Here is a 24,994-nt window from a genome sequence, read left to right on the forward strand (position 1 = left end):
GAGCGGAAAGGGAAGGGGCAATATAGGAGTAGGGGGAAAAGGTTATTATGGGATTATATGAAATCATGTGCAAAATTTTTGAAAATTGTATAGCACTATAGAATTTAATGAATCTTTTACCCAATAAAAAAAATGGGGCTTCCCTGGTGACGCAGTGGTTGAGAATTCACCTGCCAATGCAGGGGACATGGGTTCGAGCCCTGGTCCGGGAAGATCCCACATGCCTCAAAGCAACTAAACCCGTACACCACAACTACTGAGCCTGCGTACCACAACTACTGAGCCTGCGTGCCACAACTACTGAGCCTGCATGTCACAACTACTGAGCCCACAAGCCACAGCTACTGAAGCTCGCATGCCTAGAGCCCATGCTCGGCAATGAGAGAAGCCACCACAATGAGAAGCCCACTCTCCGCAACTAGAGAAAGCCTGTGCATAGCAACGAAGACCCAATGCAGCCAAAAATAGAAATAAATAAATTTATTTTTTTAAGTGAAAATAAAATAAAGCATATGAAACTAGGAAAATAAGACAAAAAAAGGCTTGGACAGATTGTTGTGGGGTTTTTTGATTGTTTTTCTTTTTTAGCAACGAGAATGCAGTGATGGGTTATTTAATTTTAAAATGTTTTAAAATAAAGCAGTTTTATTAATATAAAGGATACCTTTAACAAAAAAAAAGACTGTTCCCTTTGATAATTTTTCTTACCCCGAATTCTACTCTGATGAAACAGTGGGTTTGGCTTTCTAATTAATCAGAGAATTTCTGTCTTTGAATGGATGAGTTTAAACAATTTACATTTGTTGTTATAACTGATATGTTTGCTATTAACTCTGTCATCTTATTTTATGTTGTTATATTTTAATCACAGTGCCCTACTTTTCAATACTGAAAAAAAAGATCATTGCCTCTTCGCTCTGCTGTTCTCACCAAAGGTCGGCTCCCACGTGGACACAGAAATACAGGCAGACACAAGAAGTGTGCTCCTTAAATATATGGTGAAAGCCAAAATGAATAAACAGGCAATTTTTGGTTTTGCTTGTTTGTTTTTACCTTTGGCAGTGCAATAAAAGTCGTAATTAGGTTTTTTTTTTTTTTTTTCTGTGCTTCAAAAAAACAAAAATACTTAATATGGCACATCCGACCAGGAAGAGAAAAAATCTCCCAGGACTAATCAGTAGACGAATGAAAGGGTCACAGACCCTTTCAGGAATCTGATAAATGCTTAAAAAAATAAAATAAACGCTAGTAACACACTTTTGCATAAAGTTTTCTTAGGGGGAACAGAGGTAGGGGCGTCGCGGACCACCCGAAGCCAGTCCACAGTCTCGTAGGGTTTCGAGGTTAAGTAGCCGCCTGCCGCCACGGGGCGGTATCACTAACCCGACAAATATCTTAAGAGTAAACTGTGCGCACAAAGTGGATTGGAAGACACCTGAAACCAGAATCATTACTTAATACACCTTTCGGTTTGACTTTAGGGGACTGGAGCCTATGGAAAGCATGGAAAGCTTGGAAAGCTTGGAGAAAACGCGGACGGGTGGAACTTTCCGGCGGGTCTAAAATCAGACCAGGCGGTGGCAAAGTAGCTGTCCTGCGCCTGCGCCGAACTTCCCGCATGCTCAGTAGCTGAGGTAGGTTTAGTCTGCATCCACTGATGACCTATCCGCGGAGGGTAAGCGCTGTACTGGACGCTGCGGGGGACCTGTTGCTTGGTAACGCTTTTTTGGTTACCCCTGAAGTCTCTTTCGTCTGACTTGGTGCCAGTCTTGTCACTGTAAGTAATTTTCTCTCCTGCGGGGCAGCGCAAGGGCCTTAGGCGGATCTGAGTAGTTTATTGGTCCCCTAACTCCACCCCTCTGCACAGATATGAAGAGATTCAAAGGATTTATGTTAAAAAAAAAAATACGCAAATCAGAGTACTTCTCCAGATATTCCGATATCGGACCTAGATTCTTCAGTGTCAGCATTTTGAATGTTTACCTGTACTACTATTTTCGTGCCCCGGGATCTTTTTATGGCCATATGTTGTTGAAATAACAAGGCAGCCTTAGACGGTGAGTTCTTTAGTGCATCCAAATTTAGAGACTGTCTTACGCCTAAAATTAAATATCGTTAAAATAGCAGACATTCTTCCTACTGCCTTTTCTGGTTGTAGACTTGTTTTATTCATTTAGATTCCCTGAAAATGTGATTGCTAGTTTAAAAGATGTGTACATTTTACTGTTAATAAGATTTTCAAAAAAGCGGTTTCACCACTTTACATCCTCGCTAATAATGCTCAGGAGGATCTTCCCTCACACTCCAGCCAACACTGGGCAAACTTTCTTATCTATGCCAGTCTTACATATGAACAATCATTTCTCATTGTTTTAGATTGCATTTCTTTCATAATTAGTGAAATTGAGCATTTCACGATTTAATGGCCTTTGCTTTTATTTTTCTAAGTATTGCCTATTGGCGTCACTTGCACATTCTTCTGTTGAATCATTCATCTTTTACATATTGGTATATGTAAGCCCCTTATGCAACAAAATTAGCACATTTGTCTAGTATGTGATACAAATTTTTGTTATCATTTTGTCACTCATCTGTTTGCTTTGTTTATGGTATTTTGGCTATATAAACATTTTAATTTTTATGCCTTCAGATTTATCAATATATAATGGATTCTTGGTTTTAGTCATGTTTAAAAGTGCTTTTCCAAATTTATAAAACATTTCACTCATGTTTTATCCCCATACTTTCGTAGTTTCATTCTTTACTTTTAAAATCATGCATTGATCTGGAATACACATTGATATAAAGAAGGCAAAAATATTCCAACACTTTTTTAAAAGATTAGCAATTGTCCCCACCGTTTTTTGCACAATTAACTTTCCTCCATGATTTGAATTATCACCTTTAGTGTATTTGGATCTATCTCTGGAATTTATTTGATTGCATTGATTTGTCTCTCAAATTCTGCCCAGGACTAAACTTTTAATTACTATAGTTTTATATCATATTTTGATATATGCTCATTTCTCTTTTTTTCAGAATTTGCTCTGTTATAGTCAAGTTCCAAAAGATAAATTATCTTAGTATTTTGATTGGGAACTCACCATTTATTTAGTTATTTATTTTTCTTTCTTTTTTTTTTATGGTTCTGGCAGCTTTATTGAGGTATAATTATCATACAATCAATGTAAATATTTAAAGTGTATAATTTGATATAATTTGTTTATCCACTCACCTGTTGAGGGACATTTGGGTTGTTTTCAGATTTTGTCTGTCACAAATAAATCTGCTATAAACATTCACGAAGAAGTCTTGGGACTTCCCTGGCGGCCCAGTGATCAAGAATCTGCGCCTCCAATGCAGAGGGCACGGGCTCGATCCCTGGCTGGGAAACCAAGATCCCACGTGCCGTGCTGTGTGGCCAAAAAAAAAAAAAAAAAAAAAAACCCAAACAAACAAAATTCATGAAGAAGTCTTTGTGAGCACTTACACTTCTTTCTCTCTTGGCAAATAGCTAGGAGTGGAATGCTGGGTCAGCCAAACTGTTTCCCAAAGTAATTGCACCCTCTTACATTCCCACCCGCAATGTGTGTTACTCTAACCAGTGTCTTGTGAATGATGAGGTCTCCCACTGGCTAGTGGGTGCATGAACTCCCAAGCCGTGTGAGCTCTGAAGATCACACCTACTGTTCCTTCAGGTAGTTTCCTCACCTGCCTGCACTGATTAGCAGGTCTCCAGAGGTCTCTCTGGTACTCTGCCCTGCACACTCCTATCATCTTGGCCTCCGCAGACACCCAGCTCCATCTCCTCAACTTGGATACTACTGCACTCCCCCTGGGTTCCGATTTCATCATTTATTTTAAGAACCTAATCCTCATATGCTCACCACCTTTATATTGAATTCAAGATACCTCTCCCAGGCTATGAGAAGAAATGGATCATTGATTCCTATTGTTTTTGTCCTTCTGAACTAGCCATGTTGACAGCTGTAAAGATTCCTCAAATGATAGGATATTAGGTTGATTGCCTTAAATGTTGTACAACCTTTTTTCATACTCCAAGCCTCAACCCAGAACATTATGAAAAAGAACCTGTGCTGTGATTCTGGGTCATATTGGTAATATTATATCCTCAGAGTCAAAATAATGTTGCAGAAGCTATAGGATTTTTTTTTTTTTTTTTGCCATTAACGCTGCCCTAATGTCCCTGCAGGATAGCCAGCAATGAGAATAATCATTGTAATAATGGTTAGCCAGCATTAGTTAGTGCTTACCTTGTGCCAGAGACTGATTTAATAATTACCATGACTCACTATTGCTAGCTCCATTTTACCAATCGAGGCACGGAGAGTTTAAGTGGCTTTCCCAAGGTCACACAACTAATGTGTGCCAGAGCTAGGAATTGAACACAGGAAGTAGGCTTCAGTGCCTGTGCCTTTAATCCCTGTTTTTGATGAGCTTTCAGAGAGACGTGCTTACCAAAGTTAGTGTTTTACAAGCCAGAAGGTGTAAAACTGGTAGAGAAGGAAGTACAGTGGATGTAATCTGAACTGCTATAAGGAAGTTAAGGACTTGCAGCTTCATTTTATTGACATATTTGATAAGTATCCTTTCTACATCCTCCTCTTCCACAGCACTTTTGAAAAGATGCATTCAACAAATTTTTAAAACTGTATTTAAGTTAATGGCTAAAGAGAAAAAGACAGTCAGGGCCGGAGTCCTGCAATCTGTCAACCAGCGACCCTTTTCCAGCTTGAAAGTGAATCATGAATAAAATTATGGGGTAACATTGCTCACCTAGTTATGAGTACACCTAACAGTGGCTCAGGATGGGGGATGAGGGCAGTTGGACCATGATTCAGTCCCAACTAAGGCTCAGCCCACCCCACTGGGAATTTGGAAGCTAGGAAGGCCCAGCAGAATTGGGGTGGCAGCCCAGCTGGAGTGAGGAATGGCCTTTACACCCCCCTGTTGACCAGTTTCAGGTGAAATGACTCTTTCTCAGCAGATAAATTCCTAAAGAAAGGTGGCAGCCAAAGACCATCTGTTGGCAGCCCTCTCAACAGTGGGGAAGTAAGTTGGCAGCCCCAGAGGGAATCTGGGTGATGTATCCCAGCATCAAAGCAGTCAATAAAATTGCAGGATTTGAATCTGTATTTTCAAAAAGGAAAGTACTTGACCCTAAAGACTGTTTTTTTCATGTTTTTTATTGGGCCAGGGGCTGCTTGACACTCATTACTTTTCCAAATGCTTGGTCTTCAGTCCAGTGGTTATCCTGCTTGTTCTCTTTATTTTGCTACTGATGAGGATGGTAGCCAATAACCAGCAGATTAAATTTTATTCAATCTCTAAAGGAATATTCATTGAGTTTCAGAAACTAAATGTAATCACATGCAGTCCCTCCCCTTTTTAATTATTTCCCACATACACACACATCCCTTATGCTCTTCATACCTCTGTCAGCACTTACCAGTTTTATGTTATAGACATTAGCTTACAGTATTTTACCCTCAGCCCACCAAAATATTAGCTCCTTAAGGGCAGATATTATACCTTATTTTTTAGCCCCTGCAGCATGTCCACAGCTTTTGTACATTACACTTGTCATACATAAAACTTATTCACATGTTTGTAGTCCTGGGTCAGTTACCCCCATGCCTCAAAATGTCCCATCTGCAGAGAAAAAGAATACTATAGAATTTATTGGGAGAGCTAATGCTGAAATGGAGTCTTTTTCCAAGTCTATCTTAGTAAATGTTTATTAGAGAATCTATACAGTTAATTGAAGCAGTCTCAAGTAAACACTCAATACCAATATGTTGAATTGAATTCAAGTAAATGAAACCAGCAGTTGGCTTTGAAAGTAACATAACATTTCTCTCGATTTTCCTTTAGGGCACATCATGGCTTCCAGTCACACTGTGTTGATGCGGTTGGTGGCTTCAGCATATTCTATTGCTCAAAAGGCAGGAACGATAGTCAGGCGTGTTATTGCTGAAGGAGACCTGGGTATTGTGGAGAAGGTACTGAAAGTCTCGTCTCATTTTATACCAACTCTGTTTTTGTCCCTTGAGGTTTAGCTAAAAGGATATAATAATCTGGACAGGCTTTAATAGTTGAAATACTCAATGGCTCCCTTATGGAGATTGCAAGACCCTTAGTTCAAATGGGCTCCATTTCTGCTCTGCAGAGGACTCTAGACTTCCTACCTCCAAAACCTTTACTTATATGACTGGACCTTCTAACCACTGTCTAGCTCCAGAGCACTGGAACCAAGCTTCATATCCTGAAGTAATCTACTTCATGCAAAGCCGTGCAGTCCTTGGTGAACTTGACATGTTTGGTAACATCTGGCATTTAAATAAGTATCCCCTATATTCAAAGCTTTAAAACGTTTTTTCTGCATGGAAAAGAAACCTAAAGCAAAGGTTTTCTTTCCAGCATGGTAATTGAAAACTTAGGTAAATTAACAGAAAGATAGTTTATAGTGGTAGTTGATTCTTAAAAGAAATCCCACCGTGCATGTGTTCTAGTTTAAAATATAATTTCTTCCACAAGATTTGATAATTATTTCACATTACAAATTTTTTTGTTTTATTTTTGCGGTACGCGGGCCTCTCACTGTTGTGGCCTCTCCCGTTGCGGAGCACAGGCTCCGGACGCGCAGGCTCAGTGGCCATGGCTCACAGGCCCAGCCTCTCAGCGGCTTGTGGGATCTTCCCGGACCGGGGCACGAACCCGTGTCCCCTGCATCGACGGGCGGACTCTCAACCACTGCGCCACCAGGGAAGCCCTGTCATAATCTTTAAGGAAAATTGTATTGTAATTTTTCCCAAGTGGGAAAATTTTAGGATGTGATAAACATTTTAATGATTTGAAATAGAGATGTAGTTAAGATGCTCCTTTATGATTAGTCAAGCATCTATTTAAGGCTATTTGTATAAAAAAAAAGGACCTTATATATAAGTAAAAGACAACTTAGAAATAAGTTCCTGTGAACTAATTATAGGATGTTCAACATAACTACTTTTTAAAATTAAGAATAAATATCACAAGAACTAGTGAAATAAATCTCATTTCCTTTTTTGATAGATTTATGGGCTTAATAGTATAGGAAATAGATATAGGGTATCTTGATTTTGAAATCAAAATTGATTTGAATCAACTTTTAAAAAAATTTGTTATGGTCCCTCATTTTCTATTTTCAAAAAGCATTCAAGCTATTTATAATATATAGATGATATCTCTCATCCCCCATCCTGAGCCACTGTTAGGTGTACTCATAACTAGGTGAGCAATGTTACCCCGTAATTTTATTCATGATTCACTTTCAAGCTGGAAAAGGGTCGCTGGTTGACAGATCGTAGGACTCTGCTCCTGACTGTCTTTTTCTCTTTAGCCATTAACTTAAATACAGTTTTAAAAATTTGTTGAATGCATCTTTTCAAAAGTGCTGTGGAAGAGGAGGATGTAGAAAGGATACTTATCAAATATGTCAATAAAATGAAGCTGGAAGGGCTAGTTGTTGTATTGGATTACAGAATAAGTATTCAAAATAGTTGCAAACTCTGAGAAAGGTGGGCCAAATTCAACAAGATATTACAATAGGAATAAAGTCCTATATTAATGTTCAAGTAATAAGGGGGGAGTCTGATTCAAATTTGTGTGAAAAAGAGGTTTTAGTTGATCACATACATGCTCAATGACAAGCCAGCTACTTGTAAAACAGTTGTTTTAGTAAAACAGTAGTTTTAGTTTTAGTTTTTAGTTTACTACTAGTAGTTTAGTTTAGTTTTTAGTTTACTACTACAGTAGTAAAACAGCTACTTTCAGAAGGCTACTAATCTTACTGTCTTTTCTTTTTTATTGTTTTCTCTATTATGAAACATAGGAAGTAGAGAAAAACAGCAAAAAGTACAAAATCATCTATTAGGCCAGCACAGCCAATATTTTGGATCATATCTTTGCATATTTTTCTCTTAGCATTATTTATTTTGCTTAAATTGATTTTCTCTTGTGATTATATTAGATGGACCACTTTGTAGCCGATAGCTAAAGAGTAATAGAAATATAGTGTTCAAGTTAGAAAGAAAGATAATAACCTCACTGTCCTCTCTACTGGTCAGACACTTCTAGTACTTTATATCCACTTGTTGACACCTCATTTTAAAAGAGACAGGGCAAAGACAGATTTGTCACACAAAGTATCTAGAATGGTGAGATCTGGCACTATGTCGGTAGAAAGAGCAGGGAATATTTTATCCTAGAGAAGAGTTGGGAGAGCTTTCCTCATAGAGTTGAATGGCTATCAATGTGTCTTTTTTTCTCTGGAGCAGTGGTCTCTAAACTTGATTGATAGGTAAGTAATCTTCAATTTCAACAATTAATTTAAGTAGTTTCATTCCACAGATATTTACAGAGCACCTACTGTGTGCCGGGCACAATTCTTTAGAAAATAAAACAAAGATCTCTGCCTTTGTGGCACTACATTCTAGCAAAATTGTTCTTTACATTGAGATAACCAGCAAACTTCACTGTGGCAGAAAAGAGTTTGATTTTCGTAGTCATTCCTTATCTCACTACGAAGTATTGCAAAAGATCTGCTATTTAAAATAAAATAATGTGTAAATCCACCTAAACAGGCATGTATAAATTGCAACATGTCCTAATTCTCTGAAAGCAAGCTAAGCAAGGAAGTGGTCACTGTCTTTCACAAGTGTGACTATATGAGTTACGGATTGAGTTGAGTGCCATAGGTGAGTTATGTAGTAAATACTACTGCCATTCACTTTCATTTTTTTTATAGTTTAGAAATAAAAATTTTGAAATAAGAAATAACGAATCATTCTGAGGACCTCTTGAATTATTAAAATTAGGATTGAGTGGAGTTTATAGAAAGATCCATATAAGAAGTACCTTTTAAATAACTAAAGAGTTATTTATTATTATTAACTGCCTTGAAAATTGTGAATTTCCTGTCTGTCAACCTGCTTAAGCAAAAGATTAATGTAGAGATCTTATAAAAGGAATTTGTGAACTGGGGGAGAAAATATTCTAAGTAATTTAAAAGCTCCTTTACAAACTTTAGCCACTATAAATCCCATGAGAAAGACCCAGCCAAGAAACTGTCTCATATGATGTTAAGCTTGATCAGTCTTAAAACAGACAGTGTAATTTAAATGGATATAGATAATCACGCATGAGGCATCAAAGATGCATCAAAGATTTCATACTTAGTTCTGCTAAAATGTGCATTCTTTGTTGCAGACCTGTGCAACAGACTTGCAGACCAAGGCGGACCGATTAGTTCAAATGAGCATATGCTCTTCTTTGGCACGGAAATTCCCCAAACTAACAATTATAGGGGAAGAGGTAAGAGTATCATATATTTTTTTAAATCCCTGTTTACTGTATGGAGTTGTAATTGCCCCTTTAGTGATTTATACCCTACTTTTATGATTTCAAGCATTATATTTTTGTGTTTTAACACAAAAATAACTATCATGTTTCTTGGACTTTCAGAAAATATCTGCTTTTAATATTTTGGTTTATTTCTAGGCCACATATGTCAGTTCTTGACCATAGATGATACGGTTACTGTTGTGACATTCAACATACAAAGTATAAGAAGGGTAGAGTTCTAGAACTTTGGAATAAAATGGGTTTTATTGGTCCTTTTTTTTTTTTTTTAAATTAAGGCTTATTTGCGTACTTATTCAAAGACTAACACTGTGAAGGTGAAGGACTTGACATCTCATGTATTTGAGAGTTAGACATAGCTGATAGCAGAGTCACTTGTGTAAATAGGTGTATAATACTTAAAAATTCTTTTCTTTTTAATCCTTGTTCAGGATAATGAAGTTGGGATCCTTTGTAATCCACTTTGATGAGCCATACGTGGTTGTTTTTGCAATTTTATTCAGTGTGCTTTAAAAGCTCTAAATAGAAATGGTAAACAGGAAGGACTAGTGAAACCTGTGATACTGCATTTCTTCTTGTTGCTGAGACAGACGGTATTCTGTAAACAGGAAACAGCTTTGGTCATCATCAGTGTTCTCTGCTTTAGGATCTGCCTCCTGAAGACGTGGATCAAGAGTTGATTGAAGATGGTCAGTGGGAGGAGATACTGAAGCAACCATGCCCATCACAGTACAGTGCTATCAAAGAGGAAGACGTATGATCCATGTTATTACTTAACTTTCTATTAATCTTCAGTTTTTGTCGTAGTAAAGGAAATAAACTTTGCCATCATGATGAAAACTTGGTAGTTATAAAACACGGGAAACCAGGAACTTGAAATCTTTCAGAGCCAACATATAAGTGCCTGGCAACCATATGGGATGTCTGACCTATTAACTTCGAGTTCATTTTCTCATCCTATTGATTTCCTCTTCACTCTAAAACTGTTATTAAAAACACTTTTGGGGGAATTCCCTGGCAGTCCAGCGGTTAGGACTGGGTGCTTTCACTGCTGGGACCTAGGTTCAGTCCCTGGTCAGGGAATTAAGATCCCGCAAGCCGCGTGGCATGGCCAAAAAACAAAATACTTTTAGGGAGAAAATCTTATTTGTTATTTAGTAAATTTGGTAGGAAAACATTTCATTGGTAGTTGGGGCTGGAAGGAGATGAAATGGATTGCTACCTTATATTTTTGGAAGGCCATAAAAATTACCCCCCTTGCTTTTTATTGCTTAAATTAAATCTATGACTTCAGATAACTATCAAACTTCTTTAATTTTTGAGTTTTAATTTATGTAACACTTATTTGTTGAGCACTTACTATGAGTAAGGCACTTTGTTCTGTGATATGCAGTATAGAAAAAAAAAGATGTGGTGTCTCCCGTCAGAAATATGCCCTCACAAATTTACATCAAGCATCTAGTGTTTAATGGCTGCGTATCCTGAATCATATTAAAAGTCCTAAGAAGAGGGGACTTCTTTTTTATGCTACTGCCAGTTTTATAAACCATTCATTTTTCTTGGCCGCATATACATGTGTCCTTACGATAATCAGACTGTCATTATTTATCTTAAATCAACATTTATATATAAAAATGAGTAGCATCCACACAAAACGTTTTTGGTGCCACTTTAAAGTTTTCCTTATATCACCATCTAGAGCCCAGGATGTTCATGGCCACATGTTTAGTGTTCAGGTAACAATAAACTTTTACCAGTTAACCATTTTATATCAAAAATTTTTTTTATTGAAGTATAGTTGATTTACAATGTTGTGTTAATATTTTACTTAATATTTTACTTTTTTACTATTATTTTTAATTTTTAAATTATTTTTATTTTTTAAAATTATTTTTAATTATTATTATTTAATTATTTTTATTTTTAAAATTATTTTTAATTATTTTAAATTATTTTTATTCTAATTATTATTTTAAAATTTTTAATTATTATTTAAATTATTTTTTAATTATTACAAAACTGATGACATTGGCTTAAGCCACCCATAATATAATTTCAAAAATTAAAAAAAAAGGTAGTTTTAGTTTATCCATTTAAATCAATTTTTTAAATTTTATATGCTCAATTTGGACATTTCCTCTTTTTTAGCTTGTGGTCTGGGTTGATCCTCTGGATGGTACCAAGGAATATACTGAAGGTTGGTATCTCTTTTATATTTGTATTTGACAGCAGTAGGACTAATATATGATGTTTAGTTGTAAACATTTAATCTCCTTCAAATACCACCCCCCCCATACTCCACCAGTCCCACAATCCTAATGTCCCCTAGATGAAAATAACTAACATTAAACCAATGTAACCGAAGGGACTATACTGAACCCCCAGCTTTATTGGGTAGAAAAATGATGAAAAGTGTCACTGTATCGCCTTGCTCTGCCACCATCCCATGCCCATCCCTCGCTCGCTTCCTCTGCGAACTGCTGTCTCACTTCACAGCCTCACCTCTAAAGATGGGTTTTGAAACACAGTGCAATATTTCTCCTTCCTGAAATTATCTAAGATGAGCAAAATTAGAAGGCAGCAAATTAAAATAAAGTTGGCAACGTTAAAGTGAGAAGTGCCAGGCTCAGAGCCAGAGTGGTAGGTTTTAGGAGTGTAGCATAAGCTTAGATTCTTATTTTTGAGAGGAAGATCAACGTAGGTTTTCTTATATTGGTTCTCAGCTGAAAAAAGAAAACTGTCTCGTAATTCCTAGAAAAAACTCTCTCTGTCCTTGGATGAGACATATCTACGATGAGTGAATCCTGTAGTCCGTGTGAAAATGTCTCTGTAATCCATTGAGAAATAGGGGCGCTCTAGGCAGCTTCAGTGAGTGTAAGAACACCTAAACAGCTCGTTCAGCTCTCAACCCCGACCTCCAGAGGTTTTTTTTTTTTTTTTTTTTTTCCTCCAGAGGTTTTGATTCACTACCTCTGCAAAGGAGCCTGAGAATCTGTACTGAAAAAATTGAGCCAGTTAATTCTAATGCTGCTTGTTAGTCCATTGACCCCACTGTGAGAAATCTTAATTTAGAGGCTTGAAATGCAAACCTAGAGAGTAATCCTGCAATTGAGAGTGATCTAGCAGGCAGAGGTGAGTCGGATGGTGGTAGAGGGGGGCACAGAGGAATCTACTGATGATGGCTGCAGAGTTATGGCTGATTTACTTGATTGGTTTACAGATTATTACTAATGAGACCATGAGACCATGTGTATCAATTCAATTAAGTGGCTGTAGTCCCTACTTCTGTCCCTGGTCAACTCTCATAATTTGTGTATCTTGCCAGAGTAAGTTTAATCATGGATGAATCATTGTAAATTCCTTACCTTTATTGCAAAAATAACTTGGAGCCATTGATGTGCTGTAACCTGAGAAGGTCATGTAATTGATACAAATTTCTTCTTTTTAGGTCTTCTTGACAATGTAACAGTTCTTATTGGAATTGCTTATGAAGGAAAAGCCATAGCAGGAGTTATTAACCAGCCATATTACAACTACCAGGTATTACTATAAATGATACCAAAATATTTTATTAGATAAATAATTATGGTATTATATGATTCTTAATGTTATCTGATCCAATGATTTCTAGCTTGGTTGCACATGCAGTCATCTGGGGGAGCTTTTCAAAGTAAGGATTCCCAGGTTATACCCCAGATGTATTGAATCAGGTCCTCTGGGGGGTGTTGATGCCAGGAATGTGTGTGTATGTATGTGACTGTACACAGACACACTGTATGATTTGCACATATTTGTTATGTATGCCTTATGTTTCAAATCATAAGCAAAAGTTTGGGAATTACTGATATGGCTCTTGGTTGGCTTGGTCATTGAGACACCTGATTTACAGGTGGTGCTTGAAGCACGTTGAAGAAATGAACCATTTCAACCAAGAAAAGAGGCTAGCCATGTTGTTTTGCAGGTAATACTACATAGTGCCTAAATTATAGTCAGCATTAACTAAACATGTTCTTGTACTCTTTTCTCTCATTTTGTCTCTCTAATCTGCTTTGACCTTCTACTATACTCCCAAGAAATTGTCTTCCTTAGAAGGGAGAGGCTAATGTAATTCCAAATCAGGAATATACTGTTAGATCACATTAAATGTTAAAGGAAATGGTTGCAATAAAATACTTAAGGTATTTACGTTAGTGTGACCTTGATAGAACTTTGGAGAAACAAGGTAACCAGAGTGGGGACTATTACTTCTGAATCTCCAATTTGAGTTAAGAGCAGAATTAATCTCTAGTTCTAAGATAAGTTTGTTGTTTTTAATATCATTTATGTGATTATAACTTTTTATTTATAATCGTGTGCATCTTACGATTATTCAGCAAAACTATTTATGCATTCATTACTGGGAAAGTCTCACATTGAACAGTCCATTAATTCTTTTTTTTTTTAATTAATTAATTTATTTGTTTATTTTTGGCTGTGTTGGGTCTTTGTTGCTGTTCACGGGCTCTCTCTAGTTGCGGCGAGCAGGGGCTACTCTTCATTGCTGTACACGGGCTTCTCATTGTCGTGGCTTCTCTTGTTGCAGAGCATGGGCTCTAGGCTCATGGACTTCAGTAGTTGTGGCACGCGGGCTCAGTAGTTGTGGCTTGCAGGCTCAGTAGTTGTGGTGCACGGGCTTAGTTGCTCCACGGCGTGTGGGATCTTCCCCGGCCAGGGATCAAACCTGTGTCTCCTGCATTGGCAGGCAGATTCTTAACCACTGTGCCACCAGGGAAGCCCCATTAATTCTTTTAATATGACTAATGTTTATACAGTATTATATGCAGACACAAGTTTGCAGTTATCATGTAAACTTTAAAGCAAGCTAATACTGTTACTTGAAATAGGGGCATTTAATTCATAGATAATATTGCAGTGCATGGCACCTTCTATCAGAAAAGGATCTAAGCGCTTAGGAATTGTTAAAAATTTCCATCAATTATTTCTAAGATTAGAAAAATTGTATTCATTTTCCACAGAACAATGAAAATCAAAAGTTAAGGGAACCCAGGAATGAAGCAAAGGTGAGAAAAATAGCTAGGCTTTTGGCTGCACTGGTAGGCAGAAAAGAGGTAGGCAACTTGTGGTACCCCGGTAGTCACTGTCTCTCCCACGTACCAGCTCATTTTCTCCTGCTCTGCTTCTCTCCTTTGTTACCTGTCCCTTCACCACATTCCCTTCTGTACACTTTCTTTCCCTCTTCTCTTCCTTCTCTCTTGCTTATGCCTTAAAATTTGTTGCAACAAGGAGAAAAGTTGCTTAGCTTTGTTGGTGGTTTTCAAGGCTGAATGTCCAACGTAAAGTCATTATCATCATAGCTAACATTTATCAAGAGCTTACTGTGTACTGACAGACTCGAGGGATTCACATGCATTATCTCATTCTGATACTCAGCAAAGTCCTTTAAGGAAGCCTTTATCCCTGTTTTAAAGAAGAGGAAACTGAGACAAGTAACTTGCCCTAGTTGGTCAATGGCAGGTCTGGTATCTAGACTGCAGTCCAAGCTCTTACCCACTGCTCTACATTGCTCTCTTGAGCCAGATAGAAGACTTTTTACACTTCAGACTTTATTACTGCTTCTAACAGATCCTGAAGCTGGGAAGCACTCAAAGGAAAGAGCATGGAATAGTGCAAAGAAACCCAGTCTGTCTGTATATCGGAGGTAGCTCCTTAACCATTAGGAATCTTACTGAACTCATCGGTAAGGTGAAAATGTTAGCCTTTTTTACCCCCAGACAGTTGGTGTGGGAACTCTGAAGGAGAGAGCCAGCAAGAGAGGCTGAGAGATCAGGAGCACAGAGGAAGGCTAGCTGGCTGCCTCATGGGATTGCGTTTACCTCATCAGGGGGCCAGATTCCACGGTCCCATTCTCTTTGCTGACATATTCATTCACAGAGGTCATATGAGTTTTTAGGGACCAGAATGCTCATGTCCTCAATTTAGTATGCTTTCCTTTCTTTTTCAGAATAACTGGAGAGCTGAATTAATAAATAGGTTTCTTGGGCACATGAAATTAGTCTCAGCAATTGAGCTGAAGCGTAACGAGCACACAGAGCCTCTCTGTACTTTTCCCATTCCAGCCTCTCCTATAGTGTAAACTCAAGAGGGAAGAGGGGAAGCACTTGAACATACACTGAGCCCCCAGTGCTTGTTTTTTGGTTCCTCTCTTGCCCCATTTGCTGGGAGTGCTGTCCGCACAAAGCCTTCAGCTCTCAGCCTCTTTGGGGATCGCCTCACCTGTGAAGAACCGCCTTGCCAGTGACACGCCCATTCCCAAGGCAGTCCATTTCTAGTGACTGATGATTGGAGGGGTGTAAAGTCCTGGCATTTCATCCCAGTTTGGGATGTGTTCTCCCCAGTTTGGTACAACTCTGAAGAGCCATTCTGGCTCCAGAGCTCCCATGGGGTTGGCTGAAGCTGTGGTCGTGTCTGCATCACAGCTCGGTTTCTCCCTCTGCCCACTCCCCTCCCTTCCACAGGTGTTGATCTCCGCTTCCCAGGGAATCCAACCCTGCAGCCCAAGCATATTTCACTATAACAGCACCCAGAGTACTGCTGTAGGGTAAATAAGATGATGTGTGTGAAAGCATTTCGAGAAGTAAACCGAGGTAGTCTACTAGTTTAGTGACGACAAACATTGGCTTTTTAAAAAATTTTTTATTTATTTATTTTTGGCCATGTCCTGTGGCATATGGGATCTCAGTTCCCCAACCAGGGATCGAACCCACGCCCCCTGCAGTAAAAGTGCAGAGTCTCAACCACTGGACCACCAGGGAGGTCCCGAAAAATACTGGCTTTGAACACAGATGAGCCTGAGTTTGATTATGATCTTCTTAGAGTCCTTGGTCAGGTTACGGAATGATTCCAAAACTCATTTTTCTCATCTGTAAAATAAGGATGATAATACTATCTCATGGGATTGTTCTGGGGATTAAATGAGATAATATATGTAAAGCACTTAGTATGGTGTGTGGTACATGTTTAGTATTAAGTAAAAATATATGTCTGTATGTCTACTCTATTGATAGAGTGGTATTTTGACGACTTTGTGTTAATCTTTTATGCATCAGGTTTACTTTCCATGAAAGCGGCCGGTTCTGTTTTTCTATATGAAGTGTATAGTTATAACAGTGTGGCTGAAAGGTCTTTGAGTGCTGCAAAGGAAAATACAGATTCTGGGATTGCACTGTCATTGTCATTTTACCACCCCAATTGTCAGTAAAATCTTTTAACCCTGACCCCATTATACATGGCCACTCTTCAGTATCGGCATATTTATTCACTCACTTTGTCTCTGTAGCAGCATTATTATATTATCACCATTACCTATTCCCATAGTAATGTGATCCTCATTGTTCCTTGGACAATGAAAAGTAATCAATACATGGTGTTTCATTTCCTGGGGACTTTACGTACCTTTTGCAAACAGCTATTTTCAAATACAGTAATGAGATTGTTGGATAATTCTGAAAGGAACAGGAATCAGTATGTGATGTTGCCTTTCCTGAAGACTCCAGGGAATAACCAGAAATTCCTTTCCGTACCGTTGGAACCCAATTATTATTATTTTATTTGGCCGTGCTGTGTGGCTTGTGGGTTCTCAGTTCCACGACCAGGGATAGAACCCAGGCCACGGCAGTGAAAGCCCAGAATCCTAACCACTAAGCCACCCGGGAACTCCCTGAAACCCAATTATTAACCAAAACAACAATGAGAACGATCAGTTGATGTTCTCAGGAAAATTTCTCTGTCGATGATACTGCTTTTGTACTTTATAACATTATCATGTTTTTATTTTTAAAAAATCATGTTGCTAATATAACTAAATGTTCTATTTATGGCGAACGTTTCTCTCCAAATGATGACAAGCTTTGCCATTGTTTCACCCATTTACATAGGCAGGACCAGATGCTGTGTTGGGGAGAACAATCTGGGGAGTTTTAGGTTTAGGTGCCTTCGGGTTTCAGCTGAAAGAAGTGCCTGCCGGAAAACACATTATCACAACTACCCGGTCCCATAACAGCCAGTTGGTTACGGACTGCGTTGCAGCTATGAACCCTGATGATGTGCTGCGGGTGGGAGGAGCAGGAAATAAGGTACCAAAATCCATCCATCATCTACCCTGAAATGCAATTGAATTATTAAAAGAAATACTGCGCTGTTACAAAATGTGAAATAAGAGTTTGGGAGAAGAGATTAAAGGTTGTAATTTGCCATTAAAGACACATTTCAGCAACATTTGAATTTTTTTTTTTTTTTTTGGCCATACCACGCGGCATGTGGGATCTTAGTTCCCCAACCAGGGATCAAACCTGTGCCCCCTGCAGTGGAAGCGTGGAGTCCTAACCACTGGACCACCAGGGAATTCCCTGAATTTTTTTAAATGTTGTGGTTCAAGTCTTTTTTATCTAAGAGAATTCAGTGATAAGCCATTTGGATAAGAACCCGGGCCTCTTGCCAGTCCTCATTTTCTCAAGGATCTTCTTGGATTACTTCCCAGACCTTTCTTCTACAGACTCCAGGATGGACCTGCCTGCCCCTTTCTGGATACTTACCCCATTCATTCACCTAGGCTCCCATCCTCCTGAGAACATTGTGAATTGGAACACAATTTGATCTCCATCCCTGATCTCTTCTCATCTGATTGCCCCTTGGTTGTCATGATGACATCCATCAGGTATCTCAAATTCGGCATCCCCAGTTGGAACGCATCCTCTTTCTACCTGCCCCCAGATGTGTTCCTCTCCCTACTTCCTATCTGCTTAATGGCACCGCCATTTTTCTAACTGCTCTAGCCAGACATCTGAAAGCCATCCTAGCCTCCTTCCTGCCTCACATCCTATCAATCTGATCCTACCTATAGATCTTCTTAATTCTTCCCTAATGTCTCATCCATCTCAACCGCCAGTGCCTTAGGTGAAACCTGTCATCATCCCTCAACCAGCCTTTACAGCAGCTTCCAAAGTGATCTCCCTCTAAAAGCATTTACTTATAAGAGGATGAAAAATGGAAGTTTAAAAATAGCAGTATTTTGAAAAAAATGTAAAACATTTCAAAGTAAAAATATATTCCTGATAGTCACTGAAATATGATTTCTCTTTGCCCCTACTTTTGTAACTACAAAATGCCATTACCTCTTTTATTCCCAAGGAAGTACCATTCCCCGTAGGAGCAAAGTCCCCACCCTACACAGCTCCCACCTTTTCTCCTTGCAAAGACCTTGTTGGGCAGTTCTTAACTTTTCTGCATCAAGGACCTCTTTGAGAATCGGACGAAAGCCACAGTCCTTCTTCCCTGAAAAAATATACCTGGCATAGTTCTTGGCACATAATAAGACTTGACACAGATTTCTTAAAAGAAAGAGAAAGCTTTTACTCAGAAGTCTGCAGCAAGCGTTAATGGTTTGAACGTGTCATTGAATACAGTAATCCTAAAAAGAATAGCTGGTTACCTTGTGTTCACTGAGGCTCTCCTGATTCTCCCAGGCTGGCCTCTTCATCTCAGTATTTGAAGTCTGAATTTTATGGCACTAATTACTTTACAGTATAACCAAAAAATAAGACAAGCAACTAATGAAAGGCTGATAGCAAGTTACTGCTATGAGTCATGCGGTTTCTGTCGGTGACCTCAGATTTTTTTTTTTTTGGCTACACCACGCGGCATGCGGGATCTTAGTTCCCTGACCAGTGATCAGACCCGCGTCCCCTGCGGTAGAAGCATGGAGTCTTAACCACTGGACCACCAGGGAAGTCCCTCAGTGACCTCAGTTTTGTATGGATATTACAGGGCATTAGTAAGATGACTGTTTGATTTGATTTGATTTTTTTTTTATTTATTTACTTTTTGGCACACTGTGCAGCTTGCGGGATCTCGGTTCCCCGACCAGGGATCAAACCCGCACCCCCTACAGTGGAAACACGGAGTCTTAACCACTGGACCGCCAGGGAAGTCCAAGATGACTCTTTTAAAATTCATACTTTGGTAGCAGAAATAGCAACAGACATGATACCAAAACAAAGACTTATTAAACTGCTTGTTAGACTAGTCAGCATCACATATCTGTTAGGACTTATTACAACCTATACATTATTGTACTGGTTGATATTTCTGTATCCTTTATATAATAATGGTCAAATTTTTACAAGATTAAAAAGCTTTATTTTTTCTGCAACAAATATATATTACTTTTATTGTAAGAAGAAAAGACAGCATAAAAAAGAAAACCTTATTTTAACTAACTTAGAATATAGAGACCATTCAGATATCCTCCTTGTAGCTCATTTGACTTCTTTTTTTCCCATCAGATACTACATTATTATGCATGTATTCTATATGTTTCTTCATAATACTCATTTACACCTGCTAAAGGCTTTAACCCAAGTCTGACAGCGGAATTGAAATATACTGATAGAAACAAGCAGTTTCTCTTTTATTTGTACCTCAGTTATTTCATGGTTGAGGGATGATTATTCTCTTAACCTTACAGATTATCCAGCTAATCGAAGGCAAAGCCTCTGCTTATGTATTTGCAAGTCCTGGATGTAAGAAGTGGGATACCTGTGCTCCAGAAGTCATTTTACATGCTGTGGGAGGTTAGTCCATTTTATTTGGGGGAATTACAGTTTTTATACAGTTTTCATATTATGCTAGGACATGATATTTCAGTAATGTTACTTTACCTAGACTCTTAGGATATAAAAGATAGAAGGAAAGTTAGAGGTTATCCAGTCTAAGCTTCGCATTTCATAGGTGAGAAAGTAGATTTTCAGTGAATTCATTTTCCTTTAGTTACAGTTTCTCTTTGGGACCTCGATCTGCACACAGTTCATTTAATTAAACCCTTATTAATTTATGGCTTTAATGCTTTTAAGGTTTTTTTTTCTTGAAAAGTAAAATATTCATCATTGTCCTCATTAGTTGCTTTTGAGCCAATATTGTATTGGTAAATGTCTCAGTGCTAGTGCTTAAAGATCATAGAGTTGGAATGTTTTTAATCTGCCTGCAAAAATACTACAGATATATACATAGCAAGATGATTTTTCTAATTCAGATAGACATCAGATCACATCTACTCTTAAACACTTGATTTTTATTTTATCATTTCTCCTGGTACATTATTGTGTCGATATCTCAGCATATTACATGACAAGGAAGTTAAATTCATCGCGATCCATTCTCATTAGAATATTAAATGAGACTGTAACACAGTTATGTTTTATGAACATACTTCACTTAAACTCTTACCAAATAAAGTGTTACTAATAAATGGTAGAATGAAGAAAACACTTTTGAAACCGGGAATCGTGGGTGATGGAGTATAACCAATAGGAAATGTAATCACTCCAGGAAAAGAGAAATTAATTGATACTGAGAAGTATAAATTGAAAATACCAAGTGAAATTATTTTAATCAGGTAGAAAAAATAATGATTTAGCCTTTAGTTAGTCAAGTTTCTCTGTAGTCTTAAATTGCAAGTGAATTAATACTTAACCTTTGTGGTCATGCATTGTCTTCCTTATTTTATCCAGAATTCAATGGATATTGTTATATAGGGAAGCAAGAAGCTGTTAGAAATAACTAGAAACATAATGATCCGATCAGCCATTGACATTGTATTGATGTTTTTTTCCATAGGCAAGTTAACCGATATCCATGGAAATGCCCTTCAGTATAACAAGGAAGTGAAGCACATGAACTCGGCTGGCGTCCTGGCCACACTGAGGAATTATGACTACTATGCAAGTCGAGTTCCCGAATCTGTTAAAAATGTACTTGTTCCTTGAAGGGAAATCCCGTCGACTCACCAGGAGAAGGACTTGCTCCTCAAAAACTAATTGGATGGAATTTGAGCTCTACCTTTACTTCATTCATTGTTGATCACCGATTTACATTTGGTTACTTAGGAGTAGAAAATTGAATTTTTAAACGTCTTGATTAATGAATCAACCAGACCAATTCTGACATCTGGAAAACTTGTAAAGTCAGTATATTTCACATTTCATTTCTCCTCCTTTTATTTGGAGCAGTGAAAGTAAAGCTTAGTTCCAACTGGCCATCCTGGCGCCCTGTTGAATCAGCATTCCTGTTTTGTAAACCAGATTTCTTTAGGGCACAGAACCACAAGTTATTACTTAAATCTCATTCTTGTCTTTCACAGTAATGTAAAACGTTTTCCTACTCCCATTCTGAATACATTAAAATATCATTCTATATGTTGATGAAACATTTTGGAGAAATATTTCTTTATAATAAATTATTTAATTCTAGCTCTCTCTGTTATTCACCAGCTTTTTTTGTTTTTAAGTAGTTGGAAACTATGTATTCTCTGCTGTGGGCATTACTTTATCCTTATGGCATCATTATGCAGTTTAACTGTGGAAAGTTAGGTAATTGCTCCTATTCCTTCCAAAGGAAGATTATAATGTATGCTATCAAAATTATTCTGACATTCTGCCTAGGTTTTTATTGTTTAGGTCTCTGTCCTGTGCTTTTAAATAAATTTCTCTCGTTGTATTAAGCAAGTGGTTTAAATTAATCATTCCCAAACCCACTGCATGTCAGAATTACCTGGGAAGCTTTTCAGAAAATACGAATTCACAGGCTCCAGCCAAGCGGTTTTGTCTTAAAATTCCATGTATTTTAAGACAGCTACTCCAGAGATTCGGTAGTCATTTAAGTGTAACACTCACTAGAGACGGTGTTGGAGTACTGTTTTCACAAGGCAGCTGCAGGAAGAGGTCTTTGTGGCTTTGACACCATTGGCCCCTCTCCCTCTTGCAACTCTCTTCTCACTGTCCTGTTTTTCTTCTTCTCCCTAATAGCCACTCCTATTCAGTCTCCTTTCTTGGTTTCTCTTTGTCTCCCTTTCCTTGAATGTCAGTGTTCACCATGATTCTGTCCTAAATTCTCTCTAGATGATCTAATCCACAAATATGGCTTCACTTAAGGGCCTTTTACCCAGAATTCCAAAATCTGTATCTAGAACTCTCAAACTCTAGATTTCTATACCCAAAAGCCTACTTTGATGTCTCACAAGTATCTCTGAATTATGTCTAAAAAACTCTTCATTCTTGCCTACCCCTCCCTAAATTATTTTACAAATCCCCAAGGTGATCCTGATAATTGGCCATGTTTGGAAAGTACTTCCTTCTAAGAAACGAGTTTTCTGTCTACATGAAAAGAGTGGACTAGAACTAATTTTTTAAAAAATCTAAGTACAATATGAGAATAACTTTGAAGTTATTTTCTATAGGCTCTTATATAAAAACTTTATCCAAGTGACCTATTTGGAAGTCTGCATTCTCTCTCCACTCCCATTTCTTCTACATTAATTTACACACTCACACAGCTTTATTTCTTCCTTGAATCACTGCAGTGTCTTCCTGTCTAATCTTCCTTCCTGCACTGTTACTCCTCTCCAATCCATCTCTCATTGGCTCCAGGTTTTTTAAAAAGTCAAATCTAGTAATGCCACTCACTTCCTCAAAAATCTTTTATGGCTTCCTATTGCCTTTAGGATAAAATGCAAGTTCATTACAATGACATGTGAACCTCTTGATGTTATAGCTTCTTCCTTCTCCAGGATCACCTCTGTTCACTAACCTGTATTCCAGCCATGCTTAACTATTTAAAGTTCCCCCAAAATACCCTGTTTTCTCTCACCTTGGCCTCCATTTATTCCATCATTCATTTACTCAACAAATATTTATTGAGCACCTGCTGTATATTAGGCATGGCTCTAGGTACTGAACATTCAACAGTGGACTTAAGTCTGTTCCATTGTTGAGCTCATGTTCTTGTGAAGCAATACAGATAATAAGTAAATGAAATTATTTTAGATTGTGGAAAATGCTGTAGAAGAAATCAAGCAGGAAGATGAGCTGGGAAGCGGCGGAGGCAGGGAGGGAGGTGGGGGAAGAAGATATCCGGTAGATAAAGTGGGGATGTCTTCTCTGAAGAGGTGATGTCTGAGCCGAAAACTGGCTGGAAAGAGGTCAGCCATATCGAGAGCTGGGATTATTAGTAGGAATAATAAGCACATTGTCTCTGAGAAGAGAAAGGAAAACTACAAACACAGAAAGGAAGCCAGAGTAGGCGGAAGTAAGGTGAACAAAGAGAGGAGTGTTATAAAGTGAGGTCGGGGAGGCAGGCAGGTGCCACATCATCAAAACCATTTTTTTTTTTTTTTTTAATTTTAAGGGTTGAGGGAAAATGAGAGTGGCTATTGAAAGGTACAGAGCTTTTTTGGGGGAGGTGATGAAATGTTCTAAAATTGATTGTGGTAAGGATTGGATGATTCTGAATATAGTAAAAGGCATTGAATTGTACTCTGTAAATGGGTGAATAGTATGGTATGTGAATTTTATATATATATATATATATATATATATATATATATTTTTTTTTTTTTTTTTTTTTTTTTTTTCATGGTATGCGGGCCTCTCACTGTTGTGGCCTCTCCCGTTGCGGAGCACAGGCTCCGGACGCGCAGGCTCAGCGGCCATGGCTCACGGGCCCAGCCGCTCCGCGGCACGTGGGATCCTCCCGGACCGGGGCACGAACCCATGTCCCCTGCATCGGCAGGCGGACTCTCAACCACTGCGCCACCAGGGAAGCCCCGTGAATTATATTTTAATGAAGCTGTTAGAAAAAAATAGCCACATGTGGCTAGTGTCTACTATACTGTATAGCACTTCCCTATATCCTCTTTCTGGTTTATCAACAATTTTAACAACCACTCACATCTCCAGCAAGACATTTCAGCTAATAAATGAAAAGGAGTCAAAAGGTACAAAGTTCCAGTTATAAAATGAATAAGTCATGGGGATGTAATGTACAGTATGGGGACTATAGTTAAAATACTGTACTGCATATTTGAAAGTCGCTAGGAGAGTAGATTTTAAAAGTTCTCATCACAAGAAAAAATATTTGTAATTATGTATGGTGACAGATATTAAGTAGACTTATTGTAGTGATCATTTTGTGATCTATACAATATTGGTATCATTTTCAAAAACACCTCAACTAAGCCCCAGATTTATAATATGCAACTGCTACAGGATATTGACATCTAGGCATCTAACAAAAATTTCAAAAAACCGTCTGGGACCAAAGACTTTGCCAAACCTGTTTTCCCTCCTGTCTTCCCTTCTTAAGATGATGTAACCATCCACCCAGGCATCCAACTGAAATCTAGCAATAAAACTAGACATACCTGCTTCCAGCATCTTATCTCCACCCCTCCTGCAGCATCTTATCAGTTACCATCAATTCTACCTCCCAGATATGCCTGAAACTTGTTCTCTAGTCTCAATTCTCATTTCCACTGCCTTTGTTTGGGCCTTTTATCTTTTATCTTCTCCATATGGACTTAACACCTTAACTGATCTTTTTACCATCAGTTCTGCCCAGTCCAGTCCACCTGCTCTGCTACTGTCAAAGGCATCCTTATAAGATGCAATCCTCATCGTATCTCTCATTGCTACTTAAAACTCTTTGCTGACTTCCTATCATAGGATAAAATCTTGGTCCTCATCAT

At 38.2% G+C, this 24,994-nt stretch overlaps 1 protein-coding gene across 2 annotated transcripts; it reads left to right on the top strand.

The window, feature by feature from the left end:
• The first annotated feature begins 1,653 nt into the window (after window positions 1-1,653).
• On the top strand, window positions 1,654-21,681 carry BPNT1 (3'(2'), 5'-bisphosphate nucleotidase 1). Of its 2 annotated transcripts, XM_065881362.1 has the most exons (9): window positions 1,654-1,777; window positions 5,896-6,023; window positions 9,268-9,372; window positions 10,067-10,174; window positions 11,569-11,617; window positions 12,869-12,960; window positions 17,355-17,552; window positions 19,943-20,048; window positions 21,091-21,681. In XM_065881362.1, exons 2-9 carry the CDS (start codon window positions 5,904-5,906, stop codon window positions 21,237-21,239), a joined length of 927 nt encoding a protein of 308 aa, XP_065737434.1. In that variant the 5' UTR covers window positions 1,654-1,777; window positions 5,896-5,903; the 3' UTR covers window positions 21,240-21,681. The 2 variants fall into 2 exon arrangements, with proteins under 2 accessions (XP_065737434.1, XP_065737444.1); XM_065881372.1 differs by lacking the exons at window positions 1,654-1,777; window positions 10,067-10,174 and having other exon boundaries at window positions 5,904-6,023; window positions 21,091-21,239.
• The last annotated feature ends 3,313 nt before the right edge of the window (window positions 21,682-24,994 follow it).

This window comes from Phocoena phocoena, chromosome 1 (genome assembly GCF_963924675.1).
Source record: "Phocoena phocoena chromosome 1, mPhoPho1.1, whole genome shotgun sequence".
NCBI classification, from domain to species: Eukaryota; Metazoa; Chordata; class Mammalia; order Artiodactyla; family Phocoenidae; genus Phocoena; species Phocoena phocoena.

Excerpts from the sequence above, each read along its gene's own strand:
- BPNT1 (XM_065881362.1), top strand. The coding sequence starts at position 5,904 with ATGGCTTCCAGTCACACTGTGTTGATGCGGTTGGTGGCTTCAGCATAT. Across the intron at positions 11,618-12,868 it reads TACCAAGGAATATACTGAAG|GTCTTCTTGACAATGTAACA; the intron begins GTTGGTATCTCT and ends TCTTCTTTTTAG. Across the intron at positions 17,553-19,942 it reads TGGGAGGAGCAGGAAATAAG|ATTATCCAGCTAATCGAAGG; the intron begins GTACCAAAATCC and ends TTAACCTTACAG.